Genomic DNA, 15172 nt, shown 5'->3' with positions numbered 1-15172 from the left:
AAATCTGAAAATTCAAAAAAAAAATCAAAAATTTTGAAAAAAATCGAAAATTGATTGTATGTTGTTGTTTGTTGGATTTGAGGTTGAATCTGTGTTTGTTGCCATCTATAATCTTTAAATCCGAAATTTGAAGTGATTTGGTGAAGTTTGAAGTAGTTCACCATTGTTAAACTTGAAGGGTTTTGAAGAACAAATGGGTTTTAATTGATTCGGCCAAAATCTTGTTGTTGTTTGTTGATTTTGGTATTAGATATATGTCTGTTGGTGTGGAAACCCCTTGGAAACGAAATTTGAAAAGATTTGAAAAGGGTTTGTGATTTTCACCATTGAAGGACCTTCAAAAGCTTAAAATTCAAAAAGCGGGTTTATTGATTAAAGGTTCGATTGGTGAAATTAACTACTGGGCTTTGTTCTCCTAATCATTAGGAGCTTAGATCTACAATTTGGAGGTAAAACGGGTTGATTTGGAGTTGAATTGCAAATTGGGTGTTCTTCATCATCTTCAAACCTTCAAGGTGAAGAAGAGGACCCAAAAGGTACTTTGATCCAAAGTTTTTCCTAGTACAAGTTTAAAAGGTGTTATATCAGCCCAAAAAAGGAAAATACTAAGTTTGGAGGGGTCTTACATCAGCAAAATTCAAGAAAATCCGACCCAAAGTTCAAGGTGTCGAGTACAGGGATTGGCGTGTTGCACCCACGACACGGGCCCGACACGGAAACACCAATCAGGTGCTAGACCCGTGACGCGGGCCGGAAACGGAAACAACATCACTTGTTGCACATGCGACGCGGACCCGACACAAAAGGGAAATTTTTCAGAGGCTTATTTTTGCATGTTGGACCCGCGACGCATGGCCAACACCTGATCACAAAAAAAAAATCTGAAATTTTTTCTAAGTGTCCAAAATGGTTTGAATCTTTCCTAATCTCTTTTCTTTAATTCTTACAACTAATTAACAACTAGTAATCGCTCTTATTAGTTGTTAAGTAGTTCTTGAGTCTGACTCATTTCGTACCAATTCTTTCAAGCTTTTCTCGTTTAAACCTCGTTGAATCTTCTTGGCTCAAGTCCTTTTGCTTTATCGAGTTGTCCGTCTTTCGATTAACAAGAATCTATTCCTCCACAAAGGTTAGCAATCTTGTGAATTGATTTGGATTCAAAGGGTTCTTGACCAACCTTGGAAGAAGCTTAGGTTGAAAGGTAAGTTTGAGTGTAAATTCGAGTGACGTGAGGAGCTTTTGCTGATAATCTTGTTTGCTCATTTTGTAGGTACACAAAGAGGAGACATAAGGAGAAGGAGAGATAAAGATGTCATCCATAACTTCCGAGTCTTGTGGAGATGATTTTGAAGGTTATGCCTCTAGCAATGGAGGATATGACTATGATGAATATGGGGGTTATGAGGGAGATGACATGGGATACGAGCATCACTATTCTTACAATGAATATAATGGTGACGGTGCTCATGAGTCGTATGAAGAATATGGTCGAGATGATCATAACCCGTATGAGGGTGAAGAATACTACTCCGAGGACAATTGTGAGGCAACACCTCATGAGTTTTATGAAGAAGAAGGAGTAGATGAGTATGACGAAGAGTTCCATGGTGGATACGAGCATGAAGAGTCTCATCCTACACACCATGGACATGGGGCGGAATTGAGGTATGCTCCTTCCTCACACTTTTGATATGAACCTATTGGTGGGAATTTGCAAGAATGGAAAGAATGTGGTGATGATGAGCCTAGTGGCTATGCACTTTATGGTGAATATGTTTGTGAAGATAACGGGATTGCATATAATTCTTATGAGGGAGGGGTCTTCTAATAGATATTCACATACATCGCCTTGTAATACTTCCTATTCAAAGCAAAATGGTATAAGTGTGTGGATTGGTCCATGTAGGAGTAGTCCGAGAAAGAGGAGAGAGTATACATTTCCTACTTCAAGAAATACAATGAACCATGCTTCTTATCCTAGAACGAATGTGTCATGTTCTCATGGTTATGGTGTGGATGCTAGGACGGGAATGTTGATAGGTGAAGGAAGTAGAGGGAATGCAAGATCTCAAGTGAGAAATGACCCGGAGAGGCGATTACTTGAGACAAAAATCACTTTGCTTGGTAGTGCGGGGCATGTTCTTGTGTTGGATGATTGGAGTTATGGCAACTACCTTGCACCTCAAGCGGTTGCACAATTGGGTATAGAGTATATGATGAAACAAGACCCTTACTATGATTCACGAGGGTTCTTGGTTGATAGGAGCGCGAAGGTGTTCTTTTCCTGTGACGACTAACAAGAAGAAGAGGTTTGGTGTGATATACTCCTACTAGACCATTGTCACATATGTTTGGGTAATCCTTGGTTCCAAAAGCATAGGGTTTCGTTTGGGCAAAGGTGGCATGAGTTTGTAGTGGACAATGACGGAATTTCAACCGTACTTGCTATAGGTGGAGGGTCCAATCCTTCGCTAAGGAGCAAGGAGAATTCAAAGAAATGCACCGTATAATGTTAGGACGCTTACTCAAACAATGGGAGGAAGATAAAGAAGAGGAAAAGAATGAGGTGGAGAGTTTTCCCAACCCTTCTAAAGAAATACTTGACACTTGTCCCAACTCCAATGAAATTGAGAGAGAAAAGATTGAGAGGAGTAAGGGAGCGAAAAGTGACAACTCTAGAGAGGAAAAATGAGAGGATGTGAGGAGTGATGTGAGAGGGTTGTCACAAACTCTATCTAACCCTTGTAACTTTCCTTTCTTTTCTAGTGGTCTTGATGATAGTGCAGGTATTCTCGGGAGCAAGCCGGATGATGAACCTCACCCTTTGAAGGTGGTTGGGGTAGTTGAGAGCTCCCCGGAAGAGCAAACGAGCTCCAAAGTTGAAACCCGAGGCAAAGAAAATGAATGTGGATTTTAAGGTACAATATCTAATCTTAACTCTCTAAGTAATGTGAATGACCATGTTGTTGAAATGAGTGTGAATGCTAGCTTTTTCGTAAATGAGCTTAATGAGTCTTTGCCTTGTGATGAGCTTAGTGCTATAATTATAATTGACAATGTACTTGAAATGGATGATCCAACACTAGTTGATCCTATTGATGACTATCTTGACTCTTCTTTTGAGTTCAATTTATATCCACCTAGTGTTGATCCTCTTGATATGCATGTTAGTACATTGTCATGTGAATTGTTAGTGCACCCACTAGTTGATCCTAGTGATGACCGAATTGAATCTTCTAGCGAAGTCGATTTGTGTCCAACTAGTGTGGGTGATGGTATTGGTCAACTTGCTTGTATTGATAGTCCACTAATTGAGAAATGTTGTGATATGCCTAATGAATCTCAATTTAATGATAACTTTGACCAAGTTGATAGTGAATTTGAATATGACACACCTCCCGTGTTTGATACACATGGAGATGAGTCCCATGACCTTGACTTGTTGTCATTTGTGGAGACTCAAGATCTTAATGGTGTTATGTGTCATGTAGTTAGTCATGGGAATGAAAATGCCTTGAAAAATGACCTTTGTCTTTTTTAAAGTGAGATTGCATGCTTTGATCCTTCATTGTTCATTGATTCTTCTCTTTTTATAGATAATGCGTTATTTGAAATTGACATGACTATTGGGAATGATGAACCTAGTGGGGTGTTTGGTAATGTTGAGCATTTGGTTTCCTTTGGAGACTATAATGTGATATGTAACCCACTATGGGATGACGACACTCTTCCCTTGAGGGGTTGTAACCCACTTATGGGGAGGGAAAGTGTTGCAAAGGAAGGTGATTCTTGTCTAGAAATTTCCAATTCTTCCTTTCATGTTCAACTTCATAGTAGCCCATTGGATAATCTTATCCTTGAACCGTATGGTGAGGTTACATTGGAGAGTGATATTGATGAGGAAGTTATTTTACGCGATACCTTTCTCTATTACTTATTTGCGTATGATGACATTCTTGAGCCTATGGAGAGTGCATCTTATGTGGGAGAAGGCTCTTATGATCTAGCCGATTGTGTTTTTGACCATACTAGGTGGATGTTCTTCCCATTTGATCCGGGTGACACCTTGTGTGATTTGACAACACTATCTTGGGAGAGTCCTTGTTTGAAAAATGAGAGTGTCCTTGTTTGGACATTGTGCTACATGTCAAATAGAACCAATGTCGAGTTGCATACTTCGTATTTTGAATCCATTGGTTTTATTACTCTATCATTATGTCATGAACCTTGGAGGAATCAACTTCTTGATACCTCATGTGTGCAAATGTTAGTCATGATTGTCATAGATGTGTGGTTGTACCACAAGTTTGTTCATCCTTGGCATGAATATGTGATTGTTGCTTTGTGTGCTAACCCGCATTCCTTGAGGAGTATGTTTTCGTATGTCTTCCCTTGGGTTTCTCTAGGTTCGGATTCGAGGACGAATCCTTTTGAAGAAGGGGAGGATGATATGATCCTACTTGGCACACTTCACTTCAAGATATCCACCCAAGGCCAAGTCATGGAACTTCAAACTCTACAAGCGGCGTGGATGACAAGGATGGCATGGAAGGCCTTTGCAGGCTCCTACAAGCCACACAAGATGTCTTACGATGTGTGGAAGGTAGCTTGGGCGAGGCTTGGAGAAGAATCTACTAGAAAGGATCCTAGAACTCAAAGTGGCTAGAAGTGCAAAGGGGTAGAAATGCAAATGTGGCTAGACATGCAAAGGAAGGGGCATAGATGCAAATGGTCACAATTGTAAGCTTTGAGGATTGGATGATGGATATATGTGAAAGACGGAGTCTTTTCGAATTCCAAGTCAACATCTCAACTAGCCAAACAAGGCCCTTGCCTCCTTAATGGCATTTTGTAATAACTTAGTCTTCTTTAGTCTAGGAGTATAAATACTAGACTTAGACATTTCAGTTACTAGATTTTGATGATGAATACTTGAGTGATGATAGGATTATCATAGTTTGTTTAGCTTGGGTTTAGCTTAGTTTAGTAGATGTAATTTTTACTTGGCATAGCTTACTATGTTACATATTTATGGAACATAACTATACTTTTTAATAATTAAGTTTAGTAGCTATAATATTATATTTTTACAACTTATAGCTACCCACTTTTCTACCAATTAACTTACCACTCCCCACACCCCTATTTTTTAGCTGCACACTTTCTCTCTCCCCCCTTTTCCTAAATATACACGTTTCTAACTCCTCATCTCCCCTAATTTCGTGCTTTTCAAATCAGTTTTTTATTTCTTTCATTTCCTTTTTTTACTCTGTATTAACTGCTCATTAATTTCAACCTTTTACCCCCAAAATTCAACTCTATTTCCTAAAATATATAAGATTCTCTGTTATTTTTGCGTTTTAAACGACGAATATATATTTGAATTCATCTGTTGAAATATCGAATTCAAGTTGAGTTCATAATTGAGGTAACAACATTTTCACTGCAACTTTTTCATTTTTGTTTTATTTTTCTGAAATTTTGAAAAATATAGTCAAAATATATGAAAAATATATCTGAAATATAGTTAACAGAAACCAAAATAAGTAATATTGAACATATTAATCAAAATATAATTAAAAAATATAGCCAAAATATAGTCATAATTGAGTTCATAATTGAGGTAGCAACGTTTTCACTGCAACTTTTTTTTTTCTGAAATTTTTCTAAATATAGTCAACAGAAACCAGAATAAGTAATATTGAACATAATAATCAAAATACAATTAAAAATATAGCCAAAATATATATATGAAAAACAACTAAAAGTTTCAGAAAAATAAAAAAAATAAAAAAAGTTGCAATTACACGGTGAAACATGTAATTCAGTTGATGAACAAATCAAGCTTTGCATGATTTATGGAACATTAAAAAGAGATTTTTTTTAGTTATATTTTGGGAAAAAATATGAAGAGAGTTTTTTAATTCAAATTTTATGTGAATGATTAGATGTTGAATGAGATATGTGATTAGATATGGAAGAGAATGAGATTTGCGTGATTTATGGAACATTAAAAATAGATTTCTGTTTAGTTTTGAAAAAACTTTTTTTTCTTAAATAGAGGCATTATTTGCTCAACAGTTCCGTGTATTTAGTCTATATTTGGCTATATTTATGCGACGCGTCCAGGAACTAAATATAGGAAAAACCAGCTACGAATTGTAAATAATGAACTTATAGTTATAGCTTGTTAGAAACAGCTAAAAGGTAGCTATTTGTGAAAATTTTACTTAGTAGATTTAATGGTGGATTCCATTGTTGGTCTTTGAATTGTTTATTTCCAATGATTTCATGAAAATTATTCGTTTGTGGAATTCATCCGAATATCTTGCCTTGAATTCATATTGCTTTGATTCTTTTGGGTTGTTGAATTCAAATTAGAAGGGTTTAGGTTTCATATACCTAGATTTGTCTATAGGATTCCCCCCATTCGGGTCAAGTATTTATCCTCTTTTCTCATCCCCTTTTCTTAGTATCTTTAAATTCCGCGTTTTGGATTGAATTGGTTCTTCCCCAATTCGATTCGTATCAGTGAACCATAATTGTTGTTTATAGCCAAGACAAATATCTAAAACTTGTTTTAACCCACAAGTTCTAAAAATCTTTCTTTCATTCTTCAACTCTGTACCTGATCAAACACAATCATATAAATTGTGGGGGAAGTAGCAGAAACAACACCTCAAAAAGTTGCGTCGAACTCTAGAGATAGCATAAACGACAAAAATTAAACCTTCAAATGTTCATATTAAATCCGTTTCTTTCATCACATTCTTGTTATATCTAACCTTAATAGTTTGTTAAATATTCGATGAAGACCAAATATTCAACGACAAATTTTAAGGACCAAAATTGTTATGAAGTATACTTAATGGACCATTTTAAATCTATCCAACCATAAAGTGACTGTTTTTGTTATTTTTCTTTTGTATGCACTGAATCAGACTAGCTGCATGTGATGTGAGTTTGACTTTCAGTGTGACTGTTGGTATCAAAGAGAACTTAGCTCTATAAAATATGATGAAACTTAACTGACTTCTCTCTTTAAGAATCTTTTAGTTTCTGTTTTGGTCGTTATGTTGCGGCCTCTTGGTCGGCGCTTTAACTGTGTATGTTGGAGAAGTCGGTGTCAATTTAAATCACAAAATAATTCTCCATGATTCTTCCATGATATGGTATTCGACTCAATTTGCCGCACCTCCATTATTTTACTGGCATTTGTCGATGGCAGAGCCAGGAATTCAAACAACAACTATAATCTCATCAGGTGGGATCTGGGAAGGGTAGAGTGTACGCAGACCCTTATCCCTACCTCGTGACATGTAGGGAGGTTGTTTCCAATAGACCCTCGACTCAAAGAGAGATGAAAAAGCAGCAGTACTAATAATAGCAGTAATTGCAGCAAGATAATAAAATAATGGAGTAAAAGAAACAATCAGATAGTACTAGGAATCTAAGAATAAGCAAACGTAACAAAGATACTAATACTCCTGGTACGGAAAAGAAATCCATGCGCTACCTACTAACCCTTTACTCTGATACTCGATCTCCACACCCTCCTATTAAGGGCAGAAATTCAAAATAACAAGATTCAATAAAAGAAAATCTTATACTAAGGAGATTCGATAATTTATATATATGCAAAAATATTCATTTTTACATAATATAATTGAAGCCCCTTGCGCCGCCCCCACCCCCCTTCGCTCTGCCTGTTATCTCTTGTTAGCATGGATATCAGGTAGACTATTTCGTCAGGTATCTTCTAAACGCAAATACTAGTAACTATGCTTATCAAACCTTAGACATATAAGAAGAAATTATCTAATGTTTTTTGTTCTTTATTGAATTTTTTTCACTCTAATTTCTTATGATTCGCATGAATTTGTTGACCTTTAAGTCGTCATTATTTTCATCCCCATTCTAGAAAACCAAATTCAGTATTAACAAAGAAAAGGCTTGCCCCATGTACCACGTGCTCTACAACTGAGTGATAGGGTAGCTCCTATGTCCTTCACCGTGTGGTGAAAAATCGAATCGAATATCCCTTCTCTTTCCCTCCCCATTCCCCAATAATTAAGAAAAAGTGTGTACGAACACATCTGCAAAAGAAGTTATTTCTATGTCTCAAGTAAATAATCTACAAGTTACCAAGTAACGTTACTGTTGCGCTAAGGCTTTCCCTCAAATTCAATCACCAGAAAATAAGTATATTTTTTTTTTCAGCCTCCCATTGTGAGTTCTGGTCGGATGGTTTTATTCTGCAACCAAAAAAGAAAAAGAGGCATGTGCAATTGAATGGTGATACATGTGCTGCCCATGATTATGCATGTGTGAAGGCCAGGCTAAAGCAACTGCCCTACCACAACTCCAGGAAAAAAAACATAAGATAGAACTGTAGAAGTTTATGCAATTCTAAGGAAGAAAAGCCCATTAGTTATTTTCTTTGGAGACTTACTATACACAGATTCTCTTTGTTTCCTTTCAGTATTTCTTTCGAACGAAGTTTTATATACAAAACCCGAGTTTTATGTATCAGCATTTGAAGATTTCAAACAGTCAACTGGTCTTTAGATCTCTTGTTTTCAGCTTGTCCTAAAATAATCCGAGATCCAATTACTCCAACTCCACTGTACCTCCTTCCTTTTAGGATCGAAATAACCATATGTTATCTTGGAGCCAACATCGCTAATCATGAATGACAATAAGTCAGACCAGAAACGAGAAATATATCAAAGGAGACACAAAAATTTAACATGAACAATCCATTGTTCCAAAGAGAAGATAGAAGAGAGTACACTCCCCACTGACCCTAAAACAAGTCGAGAGCTCTAGAGCCTTTATTGCTTGTACAACTACGTCTTAACTCCCTAGTAAGTTGGGATTAGATATATGAATCCTCAATGTTCATATCGCTCTATTTAACCGTTATTGCTTGTACTCCGAAAAAAAGATTGGAAGTCTGGATACAAACATGTAACTAATAACAAAGAGTGTATCCTGCAGTAACATCAAGTTATTCCTCAGAGAACTAGCTGTATAGTGGTCAAATCTTGAGTTCAGTAAGCTTCCAGAAGCAACACAATGGTACAACTACTAGAATCTTGACATGATACAATCAGAAAAAAATAACCCTTTAAATGCATAACCACCAGTTTTTACTAAAATTTCTAATCCTAATCCACAAGGGGATTGATTATCATTACACACAATGGAAGAAGAATGGGATTTTTTTCTATTCACATTTACATTTCAAAGGGAAAACTAGATTTTTGTCTGAAAGAAAAAAGAAGGCGGCAAGAAAGCAAAAGAGTATTTGATATCACAGATTCCCTTTTCTTTAATCTCTATTCTCTCTTAAAGAGTTTGTAGCGCATCTGTAAGAGCATCTTGCTAACTATTAAATTATATGGTTTGGCATCGTTGGATTTTTTCTGAAGGCATGCTTCCTGCAGCGCTCAAATATGCTGTCATAGATCAAATCAAATTGAAATCCAGCTCTTTCCCGATTCACAATGAAAAGAATGTGATCACCTTCAACAATCTTATAGTACCTGATTCAAGAAAAGAACAAAGGAAATATTAATACTAACGCTCCCCGAAATACCCTTTTGTTTGTCAAAATAACAACTACACAGGAATTCCAACCTCACTTTATAGAAATCTTAAGTATCCGATATGAGTCAGACAAATATGCAGGACGTCGAATAGTTGCAAATTCAAAAGCAAGTCAAATATTTTCCATATCTCAAAGATAATAGGCATAAAAGCCATAATTTCCAATATATACCATCTTTAAGGGGGTTAAGCGGGAAACATATTAGAGAAAACACAGCAACACGGTGCAAATATCCAATTGCAAGCAGAGGAAAGCAAATACAGAAGATTGTTTAGGGATCCAGAAGAGATAATTGCAAGTGGATTCATCTCTTTGGAAGATGAAAAAGAAGACCAGCTAAAGTTGCAAGTCCAGGAACAATTCTTTAGTCACACACCCCTCCTAGATTTTTTAAAAGTTTCTCTAATATGCAAAAGTTTGATGCTGCAACGTCTAGCATACCTCGTCAAAAATTTAGCACATCCACTTCAAGCAAACAGAGATATAGATGTCCAGTCAAATTTATCATCAAAATAGCAATCCCTTATATGGGCACATGTGAAAATATTGGTTTGCAAACTGAACTTGCTTCAGAACCATGAATAACTATCAAGCCCTAATGATAACCTTAAAAAAAAAAATCACACATTAAGAAACTTGCTAGTATTACAACTAGGAAAAGATGACAAGAAGTGATGGTTCTTTATAGTTCAAAGTTCAAAGCTATTAAAACCTCATTTCTTCAAACTCAGAAAAAGCAGACAGTACTGAGAAAATGGAATTGCGGTGAAAACAGCTTTACTTAGACATGAAACTAAACAAGTTAAATACGAACAACAGCAACTTGGCAAAAGAAATACAATAGCAGAAGCTTAAGACTGGAAGTGTACCAGATGCCAGGTTGCAAAGGCTGGCAATCAGAATCTTTAACAACCAGTTGACTTGGGTGCTCAACCGGGAAACGAGGATGTGTCATAGATATAGTGTTCAGTGCTCCATCATTGTCCCACCAATCTTCATCCCTGCAAGAATTAGACACTGAGATGATGAAATTACGAATGATTTGTGTAGAAATTGTTACAGTCCTCTTTATAACAGTCATCCTCTATAACAACATTTCACTATAACGACCAAGTTACTTTGGAAATTATTTTTCATGTTATGTTATATTATGTTCTCTATAACAACATTTCACTATAACATCCAAAATTTATTCAGACAAACAACATCGTTATAGAGATGTTTGACTGTATTTGGCGGTTCCACTGCGTTTTGATACATGATAATTGATTTAAATACATTGTAACCACCATTTAGCGGGAGATGGAATAATAAGGAAAAATTAAAGACAGACCTATAGCCCTTATATGGGGGAGGGACATCTGGAGGATGGCGCCATAGGCTCATTTGGAGGACTCGGATGAAGAGCAGAGGATGTATTCCTAGTATGCCAGAAGGGACGGTTAGCCCCATGACTTTGCTGGTACGCTTAGTAGCATAGCTGAAGTAGTATGTGTTAGGAAACATATGCAAGTGGCTGTTCAACTTGATTGAACCCTGGAGGGTAAGATCTGGGAGTATCCAATCCCCTGTAGCAAATGGACCAGCATTTCCTAAGAGGCAGTCAATAAGACCCCATATTCCTATTTTTCTCCAGGATAAGTTGAAGTGGTCAAACCCAAAGTTGTAATAGTTCTTTAGCCACGGTATGTCAAACCAATCGTAAATTATTACTCCAACCCGGCAAAGCTGAAGCAAAGACACTGGCCTCAACGACTTCCCATCTTCAGGACTGTAAATCAAATCACTCAATTTAGCAAAGATTCATGATTTGGGTAAACATATAACTTATAAATAAAGGCTACAAACAGATGACAGCAATATTTTTATAACCAAACAGAGAAAGGAAAGGTAACAGCAAACTGAAAGTGGATTTAATAGAAACAACAAAGTTAAAACCTTCATATTATTGTTATCTAAGGCTCTGAGGTCATTACTAAATACTAGAAATTACAACAATCGCACAATTGATATAATGAACACCCAAGGGTATCACTTAGTTGTATGACAATAAAGACATCAACTGTATTTGAGCTACATATAATAAGAATCAGAAACTTACTGCATTCCATCAAAATAGGCTCTTGTAGTCCCGTTGAACGCTCCAGACAGTGCTGTGATGCTTAAGACCCACTTCTCGGAAGTGTTCTCATAACCCTTAAATGCCTGAAATCACAATAAGCTTTAAATTAACAGCACACCTCTATTAAATCTCAAAATCCATCAAATTGATTATAAGCAAACTAACCTTGTCAGCTAGCATTTGTTGCAAAACTCGAACAACCTGTGCTCCAGCTGAATGCCCAACAAAATGAATAGGGTGATCTTCATCCCATTCCGGGTAGTGTCCTGCTTAAAAGAGAATATGAAAAGGCTAAATTAACCATTCACAAAAACATTGAAATGCAATGAAGCTAAACACACAAGGGAAAAAAAAAAATCAACCTTGCTCATAAGTACCTTGAATATACAAACATTGAAGTGCAATGAAACTAAACATAGGAGGCAAAAACGCAAGGTCGGATATAGCAATTGAGGTATGGGTTCACGGGAACCCAGTAATTTTTTGTTCATACCCTATATTTGTATTAAGAAATCCACAAAATATTTATAAATACTTGATTATGAACCCAGTTATTATTTTACGTTAACTTGAGATCCTCGTAAAAACCCCATAAACTTCAAAACATGGATCCGCCTCTGCAAAACACGACTCTAGTCTTGTTCATAAGTACCATGAATTGACAAACATCGAAATGCATTGAAACTGAATAAAGGAGGCAAACAAAAAGCTTCTAACCTTGTTCATAAATTTGTCCAAATTGGGAATGCCCACAAGCTTTACTATGTTCTTCCCCATAATCAACCTGCCCTCCTTTCAAATAATAAAACAATTCTCGAGCCCTGAAACCTAAATTCCATCAAATTTTGCAACAAAAAATAAAATAAAATGTAGAACAGAACAAAAATATTACAACAAGATGCCAAAAAAACAACAAAAATAACAAGCATCAACCCACCTGTCATATATGCTAGTTAGAGAGCCCAAATCAGGCACGAGAACCCTATCATCCTTCTTCTCTGCACCAGCAAAATATGAAAGCCCTCCTAATCTCTACAAAAACATCATTTTGTACCATAAAAATTCAATCTTTTACCCAAATGTGAGCCAAAATGATCACAAAAAAACCGAAAACTGGACAAAAAGAACATACCCCTTTTCCAAAACCAAAGATTCCATGAACCAACACAATGGGAGGCAGATCTTTAGCACTTGTAATATTATCCTTTGGATCTTCAATAACCTCAAAATTAGTCTTGTAAAAACAATCACTTAATGCTTGTGAAAGATCACCAGCCACAGCTGTGCTAAATATGTAAAAACCATAAGCCAAATGAACCAAAGAACTCACAAACAGCTCTGTTAATTGCAGTGCTGTTATCCACCACCTTACTATCATTTTTCTTTCTCTATTAATGATGAACAATGTAATGAATTTTTTTAACAACCTCCCTTCTTCAAGAAATTTTTAAAATCAATCAAAAAAAGGTTCAATCTTGGAAAACAATAAACAAGAATCTCATCAAATAATTAAACCCTTAAAGGGTATGCAGGAACAAAAAAAAAAGATTCAATTTTTTTTTTCTCTTTGAAGAAGAAGGGAGGCAATCAAGATATCATGTACAAACAAGCCCCCTAAATGGGGGGTCCTTAGTTTTGTAGAGATGAAGAAGAAAATTCAAGACTTTGAAAGACAGTTCCCCACAATTTTCTCATTGCCCAACATCACAATAAAAGTCACCAAATCAAGACCTCATTTTTTGAGGGTGTGGGGTGGGGGGTGGATGAGGGCCCACCAGACCTCAAAGATTGGTGGGGGTTGGTGCCAGCTGCCAAAGGGTCTTAAATTGGTCCCACTAAATATGACACGTGGATAAAAAACACAGCCTTAGAAAATCCTAATCATAATGTTGCAACATTAGTGGTGGAGATTTGGAGAACAATCCAAGATTATTATGCCTAAATATTTGGGATAAAGAGTAAGGTCGATAAACCAAAATTGACTTAAATATTGGGTGTTAGGTGGGAGTTGATTCTGGCTAAGATTCTAAACATTTCCATTGCATGACAAGGATGAGGAGCAATTGGTTGGAAAGGAGCTGGAAAGTTCTGTAATTTGTTACTACTACTATTAAACTACCAACCAACTCCAGAATCAAGAATGGTCATATTTCCTTATCCATATTGTATGTATCATTATTTTGTTTTCGGTGTTCTAATCCACGCATTCTCTACAGGTGAACCACACTTTCAATGTATTTGTCACTATGAAAATTTATGGTATGTATTGTCTTGGGCTCAATAGACATTATAAAATGGGGTATATTGGCAAATAGTTATTTTTTAGATTGCTAATTAAGTTCTATGTCATTTTTTGAAAATTATTTAATTTAGCTAATTTTTAATGCGGGAATAATTTTTTTATAAAAATATTCCAATTAACTTGAAAAAACTCTTGGGACATTTATCATTTGAACTGCATGAATTGTTTATGGAGTTTGAAACTCCAACAAATTTTAATACTTGGATTGTTAAAGTTTTAACTTCGTGAATTGTTCTTCAAGTTTGAAACTCCAACAGTTTTTCATACTTGGATGGTGACAGTTTGAACTCCTCGAATAGTTCTCGGAGTTTAAACTGATAAAGGTTTGGGTTTGAACTCTATGAATCATGTGTGGAGTTTAAATCTTTAGCAAATTGTGAAAGTTTGAACATCATGAGTCGTTCCTGAAGTTCCACTTGTCAAAGCCTAGAACTCCAGCATTGTGTGTTGAAGTTATTCCATGTTTTAGCTAAAATATTTTTGTTCAAATTTTATTTTTGTATTAAAAATGACTATTCAATTACTGTTATTTAAATCTGCGGCTAAATTTTACTATCCTCAACTCAAAAACCGTGTAACCCGCCTAATTTATCTTACAAATTTGTTTTTGGTTATGTCAAATTTGAGCCTAGAGTGCACCTTTTCCCATGTTCTTTTGTTTTTTAAAACATTTTATTTTTTCTCTTCTTTTTAATGTAAAATTTACCTAAAGTACGTATTATCCATGTATTGCTTCTTCAAAAGCTTACTAGCTAGAGGTCCGTCATTCCTTCAAATCTGTCTGCCTTCAATCATGGTGTCACATACTTTATTTCTTCTTAAGTATCTAGTTTAATATAGTTATATCACTTTGTTCTATATTTCATACAACGATATTGATATGAGATGAAAAAATGTAGTTAATTTGACTCATATTATTTAATTAAAGTAGTGAAAGAAAATAATTATAAAAAGCCTTTTCAATAGAAAAATATAATATGAAATGAATATAACATAGGGAACGTATTAAAATTTAACCCTAAAGTATGTGTTTTTTTTTCAAATTCATCTATCGTTAATGAATGGCCCACGTCATTAATTTTGTCCCATTTTGACCTTTTCTCGAAGGTTGTCCAACTTAGCTGTGACATTTACT

At 35.8% G+C, this 15172-nt stretch overlaps 1 protein-coding gene across 1 annotated transcript; it reads right to left on the bottom strand.

The window, feature by feature from the left end:
- Positions 1 to 9112: 9112 nt before the first annotated feature.
- Positions 9113 to 13447, bottom strand: LOC132641119 (uncharacterized). The gene is made up of 8 exons (XM_060358005.1): positions 12868 to 13447; positions 12673 to 12767; positions 12453 to 12556; positions 11901 to 12001; positions 11715 to 11818; positions 10947 to 11384; positions 10483 to 10614; positions 9113 to 9548 (listed from the first exon to the last, which is right to left on the bottom strand). Exons 1-8 carry the CDS (start codon positions 13111 to 13113, stop codon positions 9395 to 9397), a joined length of 1374 nt encoding a protein of 457 aa, XP_060213988.1. The 5' UTR covers positions 13114 to 13447; the 3' UTR covers positions 9113 to 9394.
- Positions 13448 to 15172: the final 1725 nt, after the last annotated feature.

This window comes from Lycium barbarum, chromosome 5 (assembly GCF_019175385.1).
Source record: "Lycium barbarum isolate Lr01 chromosome 5, ASM1917538v2, whole genome shotgun sequence".
Taxonomy (NCBI): Eukaryota; Viridiplantae; Streptophyta; class Magnoliopsida; order Solanales; family Solanaceae; genus Lycium; species Lycium barbarum.
Note: the sequence above shows the minus strand (reverse complement) of the source record. Positions and strands in the feature narration are given on the sequence as shown.